The sequence below is a fragment of the Sarcophilus harrisii genome, chromosome 1 (assembly GCF_902635505.1).
Source record: "Sarcophilus harrisii chromosome 1, mSarHar1.11, whole genome shotgun sequence".
NCBI lineage: Eukaryota > Metazoa > Chordata > Mammalia > Dasyuromorphia > Dasyuridae > Sarcophilus > Sarcophilus harrisii.
The window spans coordinates 458,583,903-458,603,609 of NC_045426.1; the positions used below are offsets into that span (position 1 = coordinate 458,583,903).

General features: G+C 32.3%; 1 protein-coding gene across 2 annotated transcripts in view; it reads left to right on the plus strand.

Annotated features, from left to right (window-relative positions):
- Positions 1–19,031, plus strand: part of GGH (gamma-glutamyl hydrolase) — a 39,992-nt gene extending 20,961 nt beyond the window's left edge. Inside the window, exons 3-10 of one of the 2 annotated variants that reach the window (XM_023495993.2) lie at positions 46–160; positions 7,367–7,417; positions 10,807–10,891; positions 12,337–12,475; positions 13,014–13,120; positions 13,220–13,310; positions 16,823–16,960; positions 18,837–19,031. In XM_023495993.2, the coding sequence (XP_023351761.1) occupies positions 46–160; positions 7,367–7,417; positions 10,807–10,891; positions 12,337–12,475; positions 13,014–13,120; positions 13,220–13,310; positions 16,823–16,960; positions 18,837–18,958 (848 nt within the window). In that variant the 3' untranslated portion in view covers positions 18,959–19,031. The remainder of the gene's footprint in view (positions 1–45; positions 161–7,366; positions 7,418–10,806; positions 10,892–12,336; positions 12,476–13,013; positions 13,121–13,219; positions 13,311–16,822; positions 16,961–18,836) is intronic. The other variant, XM_023495994.2, reaches the window with a different exon arrangement.
- The last annotated feature ends 676 nt before the right edge of the window (positions 19,032–19,707 follow it).

Here is a 19,707-nt window from a genome sequence, read left to right on the forward strand (position 1 = left end):
TGTTTGAAATAACTTTTTTTTTTTTTTCTTTTGGAATACCTGTAGGAATATTGGCACAAGCTAACCACATGAAAAATTTGAAACACCATGGAAAATATTACATTGCTGCTTCATATATAAAATATCTGGAGTCTGCAGGTGCAAGGATTGTGCCAATCAGGTAGAGTTTTTTGACAACTTTATACCATCTATATAGAAAATGCTACACTTCTAAAAATTAAAGTCATCATGTAATGGTAACTTTACTCTTGTGACTAGAATGTGTCAGTTTGAGGATTTTATTTTTCTATTCCACTATTATGATGTATCATTTTGACTATGAACATAATGGCCTACATTCTTTAACATGATTTTTTTAGCTTCCAAAAATAGTGTGCAAGTAACAGAAATGGTTAGGTAGGGCACACACATAGAGGATATAGAAAAGTAAAATATTATCATAAGAAACACAAATATTAAAAAGTAACTTGAGTTTTATATAAACAATTCATTTGAAATGAAACAAAAGAAGCTACTTAAAAACATTCATATGAGAACAAAGAAGTCATTCATTGAAAGGATGGTAAAGGAAATTTACATGGGATTTTTTCAAATGACTCTAGCTTTGTCTACTAGTAGACATGGCTGTGTCCCAGCTGATTATGGAATAGTTTATGTCAAGCAGCGTGAAGTTGGACAAGTCACTTGACCTCTCTGTGCCTTAGTTTCTTCATCTGTAAAATTCTCTACAGCTCTAAATCAGATTTATGACAGACCCTCCTAAGATGAAACTGACCTTGTGGTTCCATTGACTTGCTAGGGCTAAAGGATATTATATTAAAGAATTAAAGAATAATTTCCCTATAGAAAAGGTTCTCTTATATTTAATTTGCCTCATTGGTCTAAAATGTTCTGGAATCTCCCAGAATATTATACTAATTTAACATATATTCCCCTGTGTTATATATTACATTCCAAACATATTATGTTGTATTATTTTTATATCATTTTTTGAGAAATGCTCTCCTGAGGAGAGTTAAAGTAATATATCTTATCTTTGCCATTGAAAATGAAGAGTAGATTTTGTTTCATAATTATGATATAGTTTAGCATTTTTTTTGTTACCTTCCTACCCAGATACTTTTACCTACCCTTTGCTTTTAATCATTCCTTCCAAATTTTTCTGATATATTTTGTTTAATAATCCTCTTTCAGGTTAATAGTAGTTTTATTGATGTCTTTGCTTAATATATATATATATATATATATATATATATATATATATATATATATTATTTTTAAAATAGCCTTTATTTACAGGATATATACATGGGTAACTTTTTCATTAAAATTGCCAAACCTCTTGTTCCAATTTTCACCTCTTACCTCCCCACCCCTCCCTAGATGGCAGGATGACTAGTAATTTAAATATATTAAAAATATAAATTAGATACAAAAGTATACCTGACCAAAACATTTTGCTTGGAAAAGAATCAGACTTGAAATATTGTACAATTAGCTTGTGAAGGAAATCAAAATGGGTGTGAAAATAAGGGATTAATTCGTAATGGTTTTAGTCATCTCCCAGAGTTCTTTTTCTGGGCATAGCTAGTTCATTCATTACGTCCATTAGAAATGATTTGGTTGATCTGTTGAGGAGGGCCTGATCCATCAGAACTGGTCATCATATAGTATTGTTGTTAAGATATAATGATCTCCTGGTCCTGCCATTTACTCAGCACGTTCATGTAAGTCTCCAGGCCTTTCTAAATTATCCTGTTGGTCATTTTTACAGAACAGTTATTCCAAATTTTCATATACCACAATTTATTAACCATTCTCCAACTGATGGACATCCATTCGTTTCCCAATTTTTAGCCACTACAAAACTACAAACATTCGTGCCATACAGGTCCCTTTCCTTCTTATAATCTCGGGATATAATCCCAGTAGTAACCTTTTTGGACAAAGGTATGCAAGTTTGATAACTTTTGAGATAGTTCCAAACTACTTCCAAAATGGTTGGATTCGTTCCAAACTCCAAACAATGCATCAATGTCCCAGTTTTTCCGCATCCCCTCCAAACAATCACATTATTTTTCCTGTCATCTTAAATTGACAGGTGTGTAGTGGTATCTTAGGTTGTCTTTAATTTGATTTCTCTGATTAATAATGACTTGACATCTTTTTATGACTAGAAAAGTTTCAATTTTTCATCTGAGTTGTCTGTTCATATCCTTTGACCATTTTTCAATTGTAGAATGGCTTGATTTTTTATAAAAGTTAATTTTTATTTTTGGAAATGAGGTTTTTATAACCTTTGACTTAAAAAATATTTTCCCAGTTTATTGCTTCCCTTCTAATCTTGTCTGCATTAGTTTTGTTTGTACAAAAACTTTTCAGTTTGGTGCTTAATATTTTTTTTTAAAAGGATTTATACATAAGTTGCCATTATGAGGAGAGGAGATACTATATTCTACATATATTGTATATGTATTATTATGACACATAAATGTACATATGAATGTGAAACCTGGAAGCTAAAAAGAAACTCTTGAAGGGAAAATTCTGATCCATGACTCAGCAATCTGAAGCTCATTGGAAAGGGTGGAGTAAGACCAAGAATGGGTGTCCACTGTTTGGCCTGGGATCTCAATGTGTTTCTTATCTTTGATGACATATGCTGAAAACTTTCTGGAACAGTCTTTTTTTTTTTTTTTTTTTTTTTAAATAGCTTTTCATTTACAAGTTATATGCATGGGTAATTTTACAGCTTGAAATTGCCAACCCTTTGTTCCAATTTTTCCTCCTTTCCCACCCCCCTAGATGGGGATGACCAGTAGATGTTAAATATATTAAAGTATACATTAAATACAAAACAAGTATACATGTCCAAACCGTTATTTTGCTGTACAAAAAGAATCAGACTCTGAAATATTGTACAATTAGCCTGTGTAGGAAATCCAAAATGCCGGCAGGCAAAAATATAGGGATTGGGAATTAATGTAATGGTTCTTAGTCATCTCCCCGAATTCTTTCACTGGCTGTAGTGGTTCAGTTCATTACTGCTCCATTGGAACTGATTTGGTTCATCCATTTTGGAGGATGGCCAGGTCCATCAGAATTGATCATCATATATATTGTTGTTGAAGTTATAATGATCCCTGGTTTCACCGTTCCTCAGCATCAGTTCGGTAATTTCTCTAGGCCCTAAATCATCCTGTTTCTTTCTTACCAAACAAAATATTCCATAATATTCATATACCACAATTTATTCAGCCATTCTAATTGATGGGATCTATAGTTTCCAGTTTCTGGCCACTACAAACAGAGCTGCCACAAACATTCATGCACATACAGGTCCCTTTCCCTTCTTTATGATCTCTTTGGGATATAAGCCCAGTAGTAACACTGGTGGATCAAAGGGTATGCACAATTTGATAACTTTTTGAGCATAGTGGAACAGTCTTAATTACAAATCTCATCTCCACAAACTTTCAAAATGTCCTAAAAATTTCATTGTCTTATAATTTAAACATTAGACAAAGAGTGACCTGAAGGTCAGCAAATATAGTAAAAATAAACAAGGAACAGAAGATGAAAAATCATGGTGAAAAAGTATTGAAATAACAGCTACATGTGCATTCTAGTATATATTATCTGTTGCCAGGTAAGTGGTCCATTTGTGGTAAATGTGGTATGGTTAGAAAAATATGGTGTATCAAAGCTAATATAAACACTCACACAATTGTGGCTCAGCACAATCAATTGACTATGTGTCAGACCCTGTTTTATCATTACTGTTATCTATACCTTATTAGTGATTAGGGGAGGGAGAAGGGAAGGAACACCTTGAAATTCTGAGATAATTACCCACAGCTTTGCTAAACAGAAAACAGAATTCTGAATGGAAGGAAAGGCCAGGCTGAAGTCTGAAGAGTGAAGATCCCATGTATTCTCCCCAGAGTAAATATCCTATATTCAAGTTTGCCTCTCTAGACTTCAGTCTTTAAGAAACATTTCTCTTACTTGTTTTCAAGTTCTGACCATAAAAGCTCTTTCTCATCTTTGACCTTTTCTCTCTGATATGAATAGTCTGAAGCAAGTTCTCTAGCTGCTTGTGATATTTGCCCTGGAATTTAGTGACATAAACAATTCTATATCGTTACTTTACACTGGGATATAGGATAAAATAATTTCCACAATCTTTTGTTTCTGCAGAGTGGGCTTTCTTTATTAAAGAAACATGCACACACATATATTTATTCTATAATATCTCAACAGAAATCTGGAAAAATACATGCAGTCCACTCACAGAATCCTGTATAGTTAAAATTAACCCAAGTTTATTAGTGTGCTTAAATATTTACAAGACTGGGGTAATTTATTCACGTGCTCAATGAACATGCACATCTACTTTCTAAATGTTGGGCAACATAATGTACGAGAAAAATATGGGATGAGGAGTCAGGAGAATCATGGATACTAGTATATAAAGATGGATTGAAGTAGACAGAAGTTGAAGTTGGGGGAGTTAAATTGAAGATTTTTGTAATAATTCAGGTGTGAAGTGATGAATCAGTTTAAGAGATGTTCTGGGGGAAAATCAATAGAACTTATTAAAAGTATATAGGGGAAGCAGCACAATAAGTTTGGGTTGACTTTAGACTCAAGCAGACTGACTGAATGAAAAAAAAAGGTGCGTATTATTCTCAACTTCTGAGACCTGTTTAAAACTAGGGTCACAAATAAAAAACAAGCAGATCTTGCCTTTAAGAAGATCACGTTCCACTGTGTTAAATATGATGATATGTAATCTTAACAAAACTCTGGATTCAGTCATTATCTGTTTGAAAGTGTGGGATATCCTTGACTTATTTGACTTTTTCATCAGCTAGCAGACATCACTGCTGGTGAATCGATCTCAAGCTTCTTTCTTATTGAGGTGACTTGTGAAGAACTGGGACTGTAAGCAGGCAAGAGTTCCCTTGAAGTATAATGTTAGCCCTATCTGGATTTCCCTTTCCTTTTCTGCACTCTGGCCTTGACCTTGACTCATGCATCAAACTTGTAGGAAGATCTGTTTGTTTGTTTGTTTGGCTGAGACAGTTGGAGTTAAGTGACTTGCCCAGGATAGATCTGTATTTTTCTGCTATTGTCACCAATCTTTGCCTAACCCAATCTCACCACTTCTTTTCCTTTATCTCTTCCTAAAAGAAAGGTTGGCTTTTTTTGTTTGTTTGTTTGTTTGTTTGTTTTTTCTTTTCTTTTTAACTAGCAGTCAAAGGAGAGATAGTTAAATAAAACAACACTTAAAGAGTAAATTAGTTGAATTTATAGGACATACAAATGTTATTCAAAGTAATTTGACTTTACAGGTTGGCATATTTCCTGGACAAATGGGTCCATACTCCCAACTAGTTTGGTGTCTGGTAAGACTATCACTTGGTCCTTGCGTTTTCTGTCAAAATAAATTTTTTACTATGTCCTTTCCCTAGATCTCATGGTCACTAAACTCTACCAGCTTTCTTTTTTCACACAATGTTTATGTTACTCTCAAACACTTTACTTCCCTCTACATACTTTAAGATCCAGCAATGACTGCCTTCTTGCCATACCTTGAGCATGACTCTCCCATCCCTGATTCTGTGCCTTTTCATGGCTGTCCCTCATTACTATAATGCTTTCTTTCCCTCCTCAGCACAACTTACTAGTTTCTGTCAAACCACATTTTCTGCAGGTAACGTCTGTTGGTCCTTCCCACTGCTAGTACCTTTCCTCTAATATTGGCTTTTATTTATTTAATATAAATCTTAAAAGTATATAGTTGTTTGCATTTGTCTCTCCAGTTAGAATATGAGCTTCTTGAGGGCAGAGACCATGTTTTTGCTTTGGTATTCCTAGCAGGTTGGTAGCCTGATGGGTGAGAAACACTTAATAATAATAGCATAAATGTTAGCATTTATATTTTTGATACTATGTATCAAATACTGTGTTAAGTGCTTTATAATTATCTTATTTGATTCTCACAGTAACTCTGGGAAATAAATGCTGCCATTGTCTGCATTTTACAATTGAGGAAACAGACAAACAAGTTAAGTGACTTGCCTATGGTCACACAGTACTCTATCCACTGTGCTTCCTAGCTGTCCTTATAAATTATTGTGGATAGCCTCTCTACCTTTCCATACTAGGGAAACTTTGTTTTTTCTCTTGAGGCAGTTGGGGTTAAGTGACTTGCCCAGGATCTTACAGCTAGAAAGTGTTAAGTGTCTGAGGCCAGATTTGAACTCAGGTCTTCCTGACTTCAGGGCTGGTGCTCTATCCACTGTGCCATCTAGCTGCCCTGGGAAACTTTTTTAATATCACAATAAATCATATGCAACAATGTACACAGGAAATTTCTAATAATAATAAAACATTCTTTAAACTAGTTAAAACACTCTGCACAATAACCTTACATAAGAGATTGGAGGAGCATTATTAGCTTCATTTTACATATGGGGAAACTGTGTCTCAGAGAAATGAAATGACTCATCATAGATCACATAGCTGGTAAATTTCACTTAGGATTTGAACTCAGACTTCCTGAGTCCAAGTTCATTGCTTTTCCATCAAATTATACTATTCATGTTTTTTACAATACTTAACAGATATTAACATCAGTATTCATAAAAATTTGCATGAGTGAATACACAGATAAGAATGCAGCAGATATGATATTGGCTTAGATAAGAAAAGAAAACTTTCAGAACTCTGCAAGTAGGGAGGGGTTAATAAACACCTTGCTCATCTATAAAATGGGCATAAGAATAATTGGTGTTATTTATTTGCCTCGTATGGTTTTTGTGAAGCTATGTGAATACCCAAAGGATTTGTGATTTGATGTGTGTGTGTATGTATGTATGTGTGATTTCATTGAAATAGGAAAAGCCTAGTATGGGGAGTCTTCCAATGCAGGTCACATCTTGTCTGTGATTTGTTAGATTAATTCTAGGGAGTTACCTGTAACATAGTTAAATGACTTGCTCATGACTACATAACTAGTAAGTATCAGAAACTGGATTTGAATTTAACCTTCATGACTCTAATTCCAATATTCTATCTCCTGAGAAGTGAATAAAATTATATGTATATATGTGCGTATATATATATATACGCACACATATAAATATGCATTTTATTGTATTCATGTAAGTTATTAATTTCATTATAATTATAAGTTCACTGAGTTATAAAAATTATATGTGTATGTATGTATTTATGTATGTACACACACACAGAGATGCTACTTTGATCTTTAAAAAGGCATTATTTTAAGTATATAACTATAACATTAAGTTTTCAAACAAATTTACCCTATCATTATTTTTGGTGTTGCTTTCAGGTTAACACAATCAGATGAAGAATACGATAATCTCTTCCATTCTATCAATGGGTAAGTTACAGACTTGCATGTAGCATATATACCTAAAGACTTACTATATATGAAATAATTATTGCATAAGTAGAGGCATATGTGTATAATGCACATACACAGCTGTAATCCTTTAGGGGTTTCTTAGGAATAACATGGTATAATAATTAGAGATCTGGCCTCAGATCATTTCCAGTTCTATTTCTGCAACAGAATGTCTGTGTGAACCTCTTAGTGCTCTCGGCAACTTACTAAAATTAAAAGTTGCAGAGAAGCTTCTGATTTGCATTGATAAAGGGAAAGAGTTTTTGATAGTAGCAAAATCACATATGTCTCCATGGTGTGCTTGTTATTTCATTGATATGTCTAGAAGGCTATTTAATAATGTTCTTTTTCTTGCTTTGGAGGATTCCCGGAAGAAGGTAATGATAATATTTTTTAATTGCATTGTAAAATTAGCACATGATAGACTTAGATGCAAGATAAATTCCATAGAATTTGACTTTTTTTATCTTAAATATCATACTTCTCATTACAACACCTGATACCATTATTCAGATATAACTGAAAATAACATGTGAATGATTCAGTTTATTAGTCTCATCTTTACAGATATAGCTATTTGTTAATAATATACTGTTGCCATAAATTATAATTTTTAAACAAATTAAATCAAGATATATAACTGGATTTAATAGAATATAAATACAAAATAGTGCCATCTTTTATTAAACTTAATTACTAACAATCAATATTTAAATTTTGACTTTTCTTTCCATGAGAAAATTTTTCCTTTCTTTTTATCTATATAGAGGGCTTCTAGACTTTGAAATGTACTTAATCTACTACATATCAGGCCTCTCAATGAGATATTTGTGGCTTAAGTATGTAAAGCCTTCATAGATTTTTCTTCTGGTATCTGCATCACTTAAAAATCATTGGTAACCTGGTTTCCTTATACTGATGTTTATCTCCTTTTATTTATTTAGTCCCTCTAAGAGATCTGCCTTACCATCCTGAGGGAAGATCTCAAATGATTATTTCCTGTTCCTTCCTATTATTGGGTTAACTTCCTTTCCCTTTTCCTTTATCAAAACTCATTTATAATTAAATCATTTTTATACAAAACTCTTTGACTTTCTTAATATATTGAAGGCAGTTCCTTCCTTAAAGGACTTAATTTTTTCTATGTTCCTCACTTTTAAAATTCTCAAAGACTTTGCATGTTAACTATTGCTCTAAGTTGTCAGTTTCCTATCTGGGAGGGATCTGAACTATTTGAAGCAGGCTCAAGATTATATCTTCATAGATTCTATCTTCTCACAATATCAGTCAGGATTGGTAAGTAAGGAATGGAAGTCAGTCATAGTCCCAACCTTCCCATTTCTTGGACCACTATCACCCTTTTCTCTTTGTCTGCTCAAATATGGGTAATGGAGACAGAAATTTATAGCTGGGATTTATCTATGGTTTTGTTTTTGTTTTTGTTTTTTTTGCCAGGTATTGTCAGTGGCATATAAACTTGGATGGAGTACATAGTAGGAATATAGGATCATCGATTTAGAGACAGAAGAGCCACCTCATTTGATAGATCAAGAAACTGAGGCCCAGACAATTGACTTGCTAATCTCTTCAAGTTCTAATCTCTTAAAGATAAACAAACAAATATCATGAGACCTTACATCCTTTATAATTTTAGCCCTGTGACTATAAAAACTAGTTTTGCTTTAGAAAATTATTCATCTGTTCCCTTCTAATATTTCATGAAGAATATTTTTAATACACATGTAAATCATTTTCATAAATATTTCCTGGAGATGACAAAGTTGATAATGTATGGATTATGTACTAGCAAAAACTCGAAGAAAAATGCAGGTTGGATACAAGCTTAACAAGAATTGGGGAAAGTAATGATTTTAAAAAACCAAGAAAGAGTAGTAGAGGGAAAAATTGGAAAAAAAATAAACAAGAGATAACTGAGAAAGTTATTAAAATAAAAAAGGGAAGATAGCTTGGTAAAAGAGATATAAAGCATTAACTAAAGCAAATTCCTTAAAATTTGTGATTCAATGGAAACTAATGAATTCATGAGATACAACAAATAATGAAAACAATTAACAGACTAAAAAAATGAAGGAAATATGAAATATCTAATCACAAAAGCAATTGATTTGGAAAATAGATCTAGGAGAAAAAATTTAAGAATCAAACTGTCTGAAATCCACTAAGAAGAAAAAAAAACTTAGAAAATGGCAATGGTAAATGGAGAATGAGCTACATGTGAATCTCACTCTAATTTGAACTGGTTCAAGAAGAAAAGAACATATATGTGCATAGTAGGAGAAAAAAAGGTTTAGAGAAACAAGAGGATGGAGAATAAGAGGGAAAGGTATCTTAAGAAAGGTAAAGATAAGAAGCATAGACTTTTAAAGAGGAGACAGAAAAAAGGAAAAATTTATAAGTGTGAAAGAGTTCAAATGTGACCTCATACACTTAACACTTCCTGGCAGTGTGACCCAGGCCTGGACAAGTCACTTAACTCCAGTTGTCTCAGCAAATTAGAAAAAGAAAAAGATGGAAAATACAGTTGTAATCTTAACTGTGAATATGAATGGGATGAGCTCACTCATAAAATGGAAGAGAATATCAGAATGGATTAGAAACTAAAATCCAACAATATGTTATTTGGAAGAAATACACATAAAATTGAAAAACACACTACATAGATTTAAAATAAAAGATTGGAGCAGAATCTACTAAGCTTCAGTTGAAGACAATCATTTAATTTGTCATGGTTTTTGAACTTTTAGATTTTCACATTTTTCTAATTCTGAATTGCCACCCATTCCCATGAAAATATTTATTATACCTGCTATCTTTTTATCAAAGTATTTAAAAGACCCAGTCTGCTTTCATGGATAAAGAAATGGATATGTCATTGTGGCTCTTATATGAATAAGTTTCTTTAATAATCAAAGAAATTTTTTATTAAGAGGCAATGTGAAACAGTAGATGGAGCCCTAGAGTGTGGAATATTTGGAATTGAATTCTACCTCAGATATATGTATGACATTTGATAAATCAGTTAATCTCTCTGGCCTCAGTTTCCTGATTTGTAAAATAAGGGGGTTATATTTGGTAAATTCTGAAGTTAGTTCCAGCTTGACATCTATGGTAATAAAAAAAATTGCTATTGTTTCTGAATAGTAATTATAAAATTAAATAATATCTATGTCTTCATTTTCATACAAACTTTGCTACACTGGGATTTTAACTATACTTAATTTGTAATTTAATATTTCCTTCATTCCAGATGTTTATTCTTACTATATGTTTTATTAAATAAGTAAATTGTCTATATTTTGTGGGGGGTAAAAAACCAAAATCAAACATTTGATATTGGGTTTCAGGATACTTTTCCCTGGTGGAGCTGTCAATCTTCAGACTTCAAAATATAGCCATGTAGCCCAACTATTTTATGAGAAGGCCCTGAAGGTAATCTTCAATTGTTCTTTCATTTCCAGATTATAATAGTCCCAACCTTTAATCTTCCCTCCATTGGTATTTCTGCCTCTGTCTTTTTGACATCTCCTCTCACCATCCCCAAATGGATTTTATATGCCATTTCCAGATTATTCTGTTGAAATACTTCTTTGATCCTGTTACTTATTTCTTCTAAAATATCCAGTGTCTTATTATTGTTATCTGGGTTTATTTTAACTTCCTTAGACTTAACATTCAATCTTTTTATACTCTGTCCCTAACTTTCTCTTTCCAAATTTAGTTTTTAGTATTTCTATAAACCCCATGCTTTAGCCAAATAGTTGTGTGTGTTTTTGCTTGAGCTTCATGTACATTTCTCTCTCTCAGTGTATTCTCTCATGCTATTGTTTTCTGCAGAAATATATTCTTTTCAGCCCTCATCTCTTTTTAACCAAATCCTGCCCATTCTTTAAAGCTCAGCTCAATTTTTATCTCTTCCATGAAATTATTTATCATTCTTATGGAGTGCTTAGCTTTTCCTGACTTATATTGTACGTGTGTCTCTTTCCCTTACAAGCTGCTTAAAGTCCCGAATTATTTATATATAAATACACACACACACACACACACACACATATATATGTCTAAATCCCATAGCACTTTACATGTTTTAGATGCTTAGTAATTTATTGAATGAATATCCATGAGTGAACTTGAATTTTTTTTACAAGTGCAATAATTTAAAATGGAGTAGAAAAAATTACTATTTAAAGGATTACAAAATGGATACAAAAATCCTTACAAAATTTAAAGGCTTACAAAAAAAAATTACTATTAAAGGATTACAAAATGATAATCATTTAGTAAAGTAAATAATTAACTTTGATTTTTCTCTTGTGAATATTCAGATTTATATTCAATAAAACTTTCATTAACTGGCCTTCAAGTAACTTTTTTTTTAAATGAGAGGCCTGAAGACTTGTGATTTTATGTGTAAAATATGCTTATGTAGAGACTTTTGACTGGTGATAATCAACCTTTTCAAGTATGAAGATTCTTTTTTTAATGTAAATATATTTGTGGATCTTCACATGTTATAGTATTTATATCAACTGATTACTAGATTACTTCCTAAAAGCACCTCTGAATTAAACATTTTAAATGATTTACATTTTACTGTGAATCATAACAATTAAGTGGCATCTGAAAACTAATATGTTTATATATTATGCCATATTGTTTACTCTGTCTTTAGAAGATATGTTTGATTATTTATTACACTGATTTATACAGTGGGCTGGCCTCCTTGTAGCTTTTCAGGGGTCCATGGGTCACAGACTGCAGTATAAGCTTTAGAGAAAAGATGAGTTTTAGAAATCATCTTGGAAGACATCTTGTTTTATTGCTATTGAGGTCAGTACGTAAGTTTAGTTTCTTTTTTTGTTCTCTACATAAAGGCTAATAAAGAAGGAGATTACTTTCCTATTTGGGGAACGTGCCTTGGATTTGAAGAGCTTACTGTCTTGACCAGTGGGGAACTATTACTCACTTTGACCAACACTAGTGGAATTGCTTTGCCGTTAAATTTTACTAAAGGTAGGTTTTCTGTTGTTAAAGATTTTCCCATATGCAATTATTTGCTAAAATCATTAAGCAAAAATTATCAAAAGCATCCTTTTTTACTCTGGTCACATGTTACATGAATAAGGTGGTAAATTATTTTTTATAGACAAATATTGGAAAAATTGTCTGAAGGTCTTTAGAAGTTTTAAAAATCCTTGTTTACAAAAGGGGAGTATGATCTACTACAATAGATCGCAACATTTTCAGATGTGAGGACCTCTTTTTAATATTGCCAAATTTTTTAAGCTCTCAAATTGATACTAATTTTAATATTGGGATCTATTGAGTAAAGAATCAATGACAAGAATATAACATATTGTCTGTGCATTGCCCCATAATGCCCACCTTCAATTAGATTTTTATATTTGACACATTTTGTCTTTTATTTTAACATATGAATATTAGTATTTAGTCAATTATTTATTCACACCAACCATATTTCAATAATGCCATCTCTGGTTTGAACACAAAACCAATAAGTTTTATTAATTTATCTTTTTTTTTTTTTCAGCTGTAGCTGATAGTAGGTTGTTTCAGAATATCTCTAAGGACTTGTTAGAAGCCTTAGCAACAGAACCCCTAACTTCAAATTTTCATAAGTGGAGCCTTTCCTTGAAGGTACTCAATTTTTTTTTTTTTTTAAGAATAAAGATAATGAGTTTAATCACAACTATAGTAAAAAACAAATTGTAATCGAAAAAAATCTTTATGTCATAGAATTTTACTATGAATAAGAAGCTAAATGAATTTTACAAGGTTTTATCTACAAATACATATGATGGCATCGAATTTATCTCCACAATGGAAGGTATGCATATGCATTTTATTTCACTTTATTTTACACTTAACACATATACTTTATTTCACTTGATATTTTTAATAGTTGGCCAACATTATTCTATATTGGTCATGGATATTGAAGCCTGAAAAATAGACTTGTCACTTTTAGAAGTACAAAAGAAGTGAAAGATGAGGTAGGACCCTGCCTTGGGGTGAGAGAAGAGCTTGTGTTTGATATTTCTCTCATTGTCTTATCTTTCATAGTCATTTACTTGACTCAGTCTTTAAAAGGAGTGATGAGAGAGAGAGACACACACACACACACACACACACACACAGAGAGAGAGAGAGAGAGAGAGGCAGACAGACAAGAGACAGAGAGAATGAAAATATGGGACAGAAGAAGGGGATTAAGAAGAGAGAGAACTAGAAGGAGGGGAAAGGAGAGAGAAAGAGAAAGGAATGAAGACTAAGGGTGAATAGAGAAAAAAATAGCTGATTAAGAGAAATAGAAAAGAAGGAATAAAATGGATGAACATTTTGATGTCTGTGCCTTTGGATAGTGCCAGGTAAAGAAGTATGTTAACCTCATTTTTATACTTATTTTTCTTGTCTTAGAGAGAGTGGGATAGAGTAGGATGACATAGGAAGCAGGTGCATCTCAGTTAATTTAAGAATGTAATACATATACTTCAATTATGTTATTTATTTATGAACTCTTAACACAAAAGCCTACTCTGAAACCTCATTTTAGCCTGGATTCTTAAAGGCTGTACCAGTGGATGGCAAGTTTTGGCAGGCCTACCATTTGCAAAGGCTTCAAGTACAGGCCCAGTGATGGATTAAATATTTGTTTTATGATTATTAATCCAAGTTTGGAAAAGCTTATTGTTAGAAAGTTCATTATTATTAGGTGGGAAAGAACCATCATTGGGGTGAATCAGTAGAGGAAATAATTATATTAAGAAGATATAAGTATTGAAGTTTCCATAACTAGGGTATAGGACTTTGAACTTTCTCTGAATAACAGTCAAAAACAAACATTTACTGTATTTCAGGCACTGTGCCAAGCACTGGGAATACAGTGAAAGGAAAACACAGACAACATGTACAAACAAGATATCTGTAGTTGGGAAGGAACTAGCATTGCTAGCATTAGGGGAAAGACTTCTTGTAGAAGGTTAAATTTTATCTGGTATTTAAATAAAACCAGGGAAGCCAGGAGGTGGAATCAAGGATGGGGAGGATGGAGAGAGGTGGAGATGGACAGATGGTGAAAATGCAAAGAGTTGGAAGATAAGAGTTTTTGGTTCTAGAAACATCAAGGAAGCCAATGTATGAATGGTATGAAGCTCAAATAAGATCTTGGATGCACAGAATTTTGTAAACCTTAAAATACTATGAAAATGCTAATTATTATTATTAACTTCCAATTATCAGATCTCCAACCTGGAAATAACTTTTTTCCCTGAACTTCCTATTAGACTCCAACTGAACACAGGCAGTGTGTTTATAAAGCATTGCAGGGTGTGCTGGTAAATGTTTAATAACCAGGCTAGGGAGGAAATGTATGTATATAGTATACACTTTTAAGTTCAGTCTGCATTATCAATACTTTCTTAAGTCTAGACAACTGACAAAAGAATAAATCAAACCTTGATTTGTAGTGAGTGCTGATTTCTGAGGTGCAAATGCTCATGCAAAGCATTTGGGTTTTCACTTAGATTTGGGTCTAGCATAACTTCTAGGCCAGTGTCACTGTCACTGAATTGCAGAATATATAAAGATGAGGAAGGTGTAAGTAGATTAGGAAGATGGGAGATACAGTTATGAATAGCTTTAAAAGTCAAGCAGAGGATTTGGTATTTTAAATAGGAGGTAATAGGTAGCTACTGGAGTTTATTGAATGAAATGATATATATGTGACATGGTCATATCTGTGCTTTAGTAAGATCACTTTGGTGAGCTAAGTGGAAGATGATTGGGGTAGGGGGAGACTTGAGGCAGGTAAACCAAACAGAGTATTGCAATACTTCAGATGTAAAGTGATAGGGAAGTGGCAGTGTCAGAGAAGAGAAGAAGGCAGATTAGAGAGATATTAAAGTTAGGATTAACTATGAAATATAGGGGAGGTGAGAGAGAGTGAGGAATCGAGGATGACCCCAAGATTGTCAGCCTGGGTGATTGGGAGGATGGTCCTTTTGATAATAATAAGAAACTTAAGAGGAAAATACTGAGTTCAATTTTAGGCATTCTGAATTTAAAGTGTCTTTAGGACATCTTGAGTTCAGATCGGTAATTCTCTCTTTTTCTCTTTTCTCCCTCTCCATTTCTTTCTCTCTCACTTTCTTTTTTCTCTCCCTTTCTCCCTTTTATTCTCTCTCCCTTTCTCTCTTTCTCTCTCTCCCCCCTCTCCTTTTCATCTTTCTCTCTCTGTAGCCTTCCTTTATCTCTCTCTGTCTTTCTTTCTTTCCCCCAATCTAATACACATACGTGTATATATAAATACACACACACACACACATATATGTATGTATACATATAATTAGTTAATATTATTTAAGCTGTGATAAGCCAGTTAGAAAGAAGTTACCAAGAGTGTCTAGCACAGCACTTTGCAAGTAATAGATGATTAGTAAAATTTATTCCTTTGATTTGACTTAAGAGAATTATAAATGTAGAGCTGAAAGATAATTTAAGAGATTATCAAGTTTAACCTCCTTATTCTTCAAAAGAAGAAACTGAGATTTCGGGATTAAGTCCTTTGTCTTACACAACTAGTGTCAGAGGTGATTTTAAACTTACAGCTTCATGATTCCAATTTATATACTTTATTTTTATGTAAGTAGCTGAAAAGATACAAAAGTAGACAGTGAAGAGCAATAAAATGTGTTTGTATAGATTGAACGAAATAAATGATTAGCTCTCATATTAAGATATAACCTAACAATTAGAGTTTATCTGTACTTTGCTTATCAGTAAAGGAGCACCATACTAAATATATTGTAAAAAGTTGCATTTTAATAAATTATTTTATTGGTAATATCAGGTGGCCTTTTATTTAGCTGAAACTTTCAAAATGTAGTACGTCAGATGATTGCAGGCATTCTGTTTTATGTATTAAAGTATGCTTCTTTAACACTTTGAAAGATCCAAGTAGTGTATGCATTTTCTCCCATTCTTTAGTAGACTTCTTTGAATTGCTGTAGCCCTAAAAATACTTGGTATTGGTAGCCAATCGTAGCCATAGCAATTGCCATAATGAGCCACTTCAAATTTTACTAGGATGACCTTCAGAGGGCAAGACAGATCATTTGACTCTAAACTTGAGTTTGAAAACCTTCTAAATTTGACAGTCCCCAGCACTTACTGGCCTTCTACAGTCACCTTCATGATACCATGAAGCCTCGATTGGAATAAGACTTCATTTACTGTAGGCATATGTAAAATAATGACTTTTAGAAATTAAATTTAAGATTAATGTAGACAGTCTCTTAATGCGGTTACTTCCAATTATATGATTTTCTTTTTTAAATCTAGCATATAATTACCCCATTTATGCTGTCCAGTGGCATCCAGAGAAGAGTGCTTTTGAATGGAAGAATTTAACAGGCATAGTCCATTCACCACCAGCTATAAGAAGTTCATTCCACATGGCATATTTCTTTGTAAATGAAGGTAAGAAAACATTAGTTTTGTCATTCTATATTTATGGAAATTTATATTTCAGGTAGAATCAGGAATGTGCTGGAACTAGTTTAGAACAGGTTAAGAGAAATGATTGTTAAATTTTCAGAGTGAGCTTTTATACCTTGGAAATTGGCCAAGCTGTAAATCAGGGCTTGATTTATTGTTTGCTTAATTGTCTAAACTTAAGGAAATGATGGAGAAAATTTTCTAATAGTCTTTTTTTTTTTCTTTAGAGAGCTAGCCATTAAATATTTATCAGCATCACTGGATCAAATGCTTCCTTTTAAGAAATATTGAATTTTTGGAAATGAGCTAAGTAGAAAAAATCTGGAGGAACAGTTGAGTAATGCAAAAGTTCTATATTTGAGGAGTAGACATGCTAATAAAAGTAGCAAAATTCTTTTTGCTAAATGGCATTAAATTATTTTCCAAGTTTAGCTAATTCCTTGATTTTGAGTCCTGTTTTGTTTGTTCCTTACATATGAGTATAGGATTTAGAGGTACAAGGGATGCTAGAACTATACACATACTTTTTAACTGTCCTTATTTGAATAAGATTTAGAACTTTAGTGGGCCCTCTGAAAAACTGAATATTATTCTTTTAAGGCATTACATAAGTTTAATTCAGATGCAGATGCTGGTATAAGACTTTAGGAATCTTTCCCAGAAGGCCCTAGAGAAGAGTTTTTTAAACCTATTTTGAGTATACTTCCCCTTTGATAGTCTGGTGAAATCTATAGATCTGCTCTCAGAATAATGTTTTTAAATACATAAAAAATATAGATTTACAAAGGAAACTAATTAAATAGAAATGAAGCTGTATTTTTCTCCCCTATATAATTTCAAGTGACTTGTGAGATCCAGCCTAAGAACCTCTGACTTAGAGAAAATTAATATGAAGTGGTTTTTCAACCTCCTCTGGAGCTGTGTATATAATTGTAAATGATGATGGTATTTTGGGGTGCAATTAGGTGATTATGTTTTTACATTCTCTTGTACACTGTGTACAAAGCTACTTTAGATTTTCCATCAATAATTCTGCTTATTCACCAAGTATAAGAATTAATTGTACTTAGCTCTGTTGTATCTAGAATTGTGCTAAGATGAATTGAAAGTTGTTTTAATACAAAAAGCCAACTCTTAAAAAAAGTGTATTACTCCAGAGTAAGTGGTATAGATAATGTGGTTATCAAAGAAAGACTTCATTGTTAATAAATATGAAAGAGCATAGTGAAGGTTATTTAGCAAGTACTTAGGATAGACTAGTTTACTTGTTTTCAAATTACATTACTTCTTGATAAAAGAATTAAAATTCTTATACTCTTGTGTTTTTCTTAATGGTAATGAAAAACAAACTTGCACTAGAGCCAAGAAAAACCAGCTACTCTATAGATATGTAATAAACAGAAATCAATAGATGAGAGAAAAAAAAATAAGGAACTCTTTTATTGGGAAAGTTAACAAATTTTTTTCCAGTTGAGAAGTGATATGCTTGACAATGTACTGGTAAAAATTCAACAGTTGATGCTGAAAAAAATACAATCATGACACACCTTTTAAGTTTAATCAACTTTAACATTTAACTTTAATTTCCTTAGATCTAGACAATGAAGTAAATTCTAATTCAAGTCCTGATTCTTAGTGTTTGCTGATTTCCAAAGTATAAAGCTTGTACTGAAAATTTAACAAATGTCTCTCTCAAACTAGTTTGAACTGGTGCCAGTATACTCCTAGATATGCTAACTTTCTTTTAAGGACAAACATTGCAAGAAACATTGTGGGATAAGATAGCTTTTTAAAAGTTATATTAATAATTGACATGTTCTCTGTGCATATTATTTTTTTTTTTTGGTATAATTTTTAGCTCGAAAAAGCCATCACCATTTTGCAAGTGAAGCCGAAGAAGCTAAGGCATTGATTTATAATTACACCCCTGTTTTCACTGGGAATACATCTTTATTTCAGCAGTGCTATTTTTTTGATTGAATGTCCTTGGAAAATTTTGTAGAACCACAGTGATTTGTTTATGGAGTCATTAAACTATTGTTATTCATGTCAATGACAGTAAGGGAGCCAGATTATTTTTTTCTTCTTCTGTTATGTTATCTTGTTTTTTGGCTTTGTAGACTTTTTCTGGGTTTCCATTCAATGTGATGAGATCATACTTGACTGTACTGAATCAGCAGATGTAAAACTCCATTACATTTAAGGAGATGGCAGTATTCTTGCCTTTTGCAAATTAGGAAAAAAAATTATGTATTAGTGAAAATGTAGATAAGTTTTTTTCCTTTCATGAAGGAGAAATTCTAAAATATCATGTGATTTAATCTTTTAATTTAATAATAATTAAAGCTTTAAATATAATTTGTCTTACTAAGAAGAACAGTACTTTGTTGGCAAAATCAAGTTTTCTGTTTTTTTTTTTTTAATATTGATACTTAAGCAAAATGGAAGGAATTTTAAATTAGGCAAGTAAGTGCTTGACATATCATGGAAATCAATGATAGTATCAAATTTTTTAGAGTGATTTTAGATGAGATACTTTGCATTTCATATAATACTTTTGACCAGATACCACATTTCCCACTGGGAAAGAAGGTGCAAAACTTAGAATTTAATAGTTTATAGATGACTTAGACTTTTTTTTTTTGGAGGCTAGTAAGTTATTCAAGGACAAATTTGAACTCAGGAATTTCTGGTGCTCTATCCAATGTGTCACTTAGCTACCCTGATGA